The sequence below is a fragment of the Blastomyces dermatitidis genome (assembly GCF_000003525.1).
Source record: "Blastomyces dermatitidis ER-3 genomic scaffold supercont1.3, whole genome shotgun sequence".
Classification (NCBI taxonomy): Eukaryota; Fungi; Ascomycota; class Eurotiomycetes; order Onygenales; family Ajellomycetaceae; genus Blastomyces; species Blastomyces dermatitidis.
In genome coordinates, this window is record NW_025544776.1 from 326,456 (window position 1) to 328,625 (window position 2,170).

At 32.4% G+C, this 2,170-nt stretch overlaps 1 protein-coding gene across 1 annotated transcript; it reads left to right on the top strand.

Annotated features, from left to right (window-relative positions):
- Positions 1 to 1,387: 1,387 nt before the first annotated feature.
- On the top strand, positions 1,388 to 2,170 carry BDCG_16592 (uncharacterized protein; the record flags this gene model as incomplete). The annotated part of the gene is made up of 2 exons (XM_045425804.1): positions 1,388 to 1,532; positions 2,118 to 2,170. 2 exons carry the CDS (start codon positions 1,388 to 1,390, stop codon positions 2,168 to 2,170), a joined length of 198 nt encoding a protein of 65 aa, XP_045280064.1.

Sequence of the window (2,170 nt, forward strand, 5' to 3'; positions counted from 1 at the left end):
CACTTACTGCAGTGATTCACTCTCTGCACATGTGATCAAGAGTTACAGCTTTCTCACACTGCACAGCTCTCTCTGAGATGCTGTCATCAGTTTGCAACTCATACAGTCTCTCAGTTCAGCATATGCTGCGTGTATGCAGCCCTGCATGCTGAGGCTGTGTTGATCATTATGACCTGGTGTGATACTCGCTTTTTGTGAGTCATGTTTCATTTGAGAGAGAGAGAGAAAGACACAACTGTTGTTTTATTAAGAAGAGAATGAATAATTAGTATTATTGAATTAATTTAGTTCATCTGCATTTAAAATTTGATTAGTTTATACTCTTTAATTTGAGGGTTTCTATGAGTGTTTTAATAGTTTTCATACCAGCTTGAACTTAGTGATGAGTTGAAGAAGAAGAGAAAAAAGAGAAGAAAGAAATGAGAATAACTTATCTTTATAATATGAAAACAGAGAATTGCTGCAATCATTCTCTCTAGTAATAAAGATCTGTTTTCTGCATGTATTTCTAATATAGATTATATGATAAATGCATACAAAGAATATCAATAGTGCATGCATTGAATGAAGATAATATTGCTATACAATACTGTAGCTGTTTCTAGACTGACTGCTGGGACCATGAATTTCACGTTTGATTTCATTTGATCTGGTCCCATACATTTCTTGGCGTGAATCCCGCTGGGACTGGCTATCAAAAAAACAGGTAAAGTGACTATATATCAGATCTTAAAATGGAATCATGACTTGAAAACAATGAGAAAGTGATCTCATTTGATTTCATTTAGTTTCATTCTTGGCATAAAGTTACTATTTTTAGACATTTTAAGGTTTTTTTTAGACTATTTTTAATTTTTTAAAAAGTAACACTTTTTGATAACACTCAAATGAGATTTAAAGTCATTTAAAGCAATAAAAATAATTTAAATTGAGAAGTGGAAATCATAATCTCATTTGAAAAATGTGACAAGAGTAGACAGTAAGTTCCACTGAGACAGTATGAAACTACTATCTAATGTTAAAACTGTGTAATGAGATCAGTTGAATTGGTAATGAAACTATCAAAAAATCTGGTCCTGGTCTCAGACATGATCACACGGTCAGTCTAGCTGTTTCTGTATATCTCTGAAAGCTGTTAATAGTTTCTTTATCTCTTTATATTTGATAAGTCAATAATATATTTCAATACACTCTCTCTTTCATCATCATCATCATTATTATCATCATCATTATCATTATTATCATCATCATTATTATCATCATTATTATCATCATCATCATCATCATCATTATTATTATTATTATATCATTGCCTGTCTTCACTCTCTCTTCAATACTGATTAAAATCAATTATGTCATCTCTCTTCAATACTGATTAAAATCAATTATGTCATCTCTCTTCAAATATTCTGCAGTTCTGCGGATCATCAAGGCGCGTGAGCACTGTCACAGATTAAAGAGAGAGAAGAAGAAGATGTTCAAATGCAGAGAGACAGATTGCAAGACATGTTATAATACCTTGAAGAGGCTCTGTAAGAGAGTAGAATAATAACAATTTTAAGTAACACTTCTGATAGATTTAGACTGAACTAAGTATAGAAATAATGTGAATGACACTATCTATGAGAGAGTGAAAAAGAAGACAGTGAAGAGTCTTATACAGTAGCAGTGAGACTAGAAGAAGTTCTGAGAATGATTTAAGACTAAGATGAAGAGAGAGAGAGAGAAGAAGAGTGTTACTATAAATAAGTAATAACAGAAGAAGATTGAGAAGATATTAAAGTAAGAGATAAAGAAGCTAAAACTGATAAGTTTTTTATTGAGAGATAATGATTTTTAATAATACTTCTATTCTCTAATTGATTAGCAGGAGCTGACAGAGAAGAAGAGAATTAAGGCCTTGTTCAGGTCTCAAATGCGCTTCATGATTCAGAATATTAAGAAGACAGCTCTGCTCTCTGAGCATGTCAATCTGCTTATCACTGAGATAGAACCTGAGACAGCAGATCAGAAAATGCGGGATTTTGAGACACAGATTGACCTGACTGAGAAGAAGAAGTGAAAACTCTTCTCTGAGAAGACAGTGAAGAGAGATTTTAAGATGATTATTATCTCAGATAAGAAGAAGAAGAAGAAGAAGAAGAAGAAGAAGAAGAAGAATAAGAAGTGA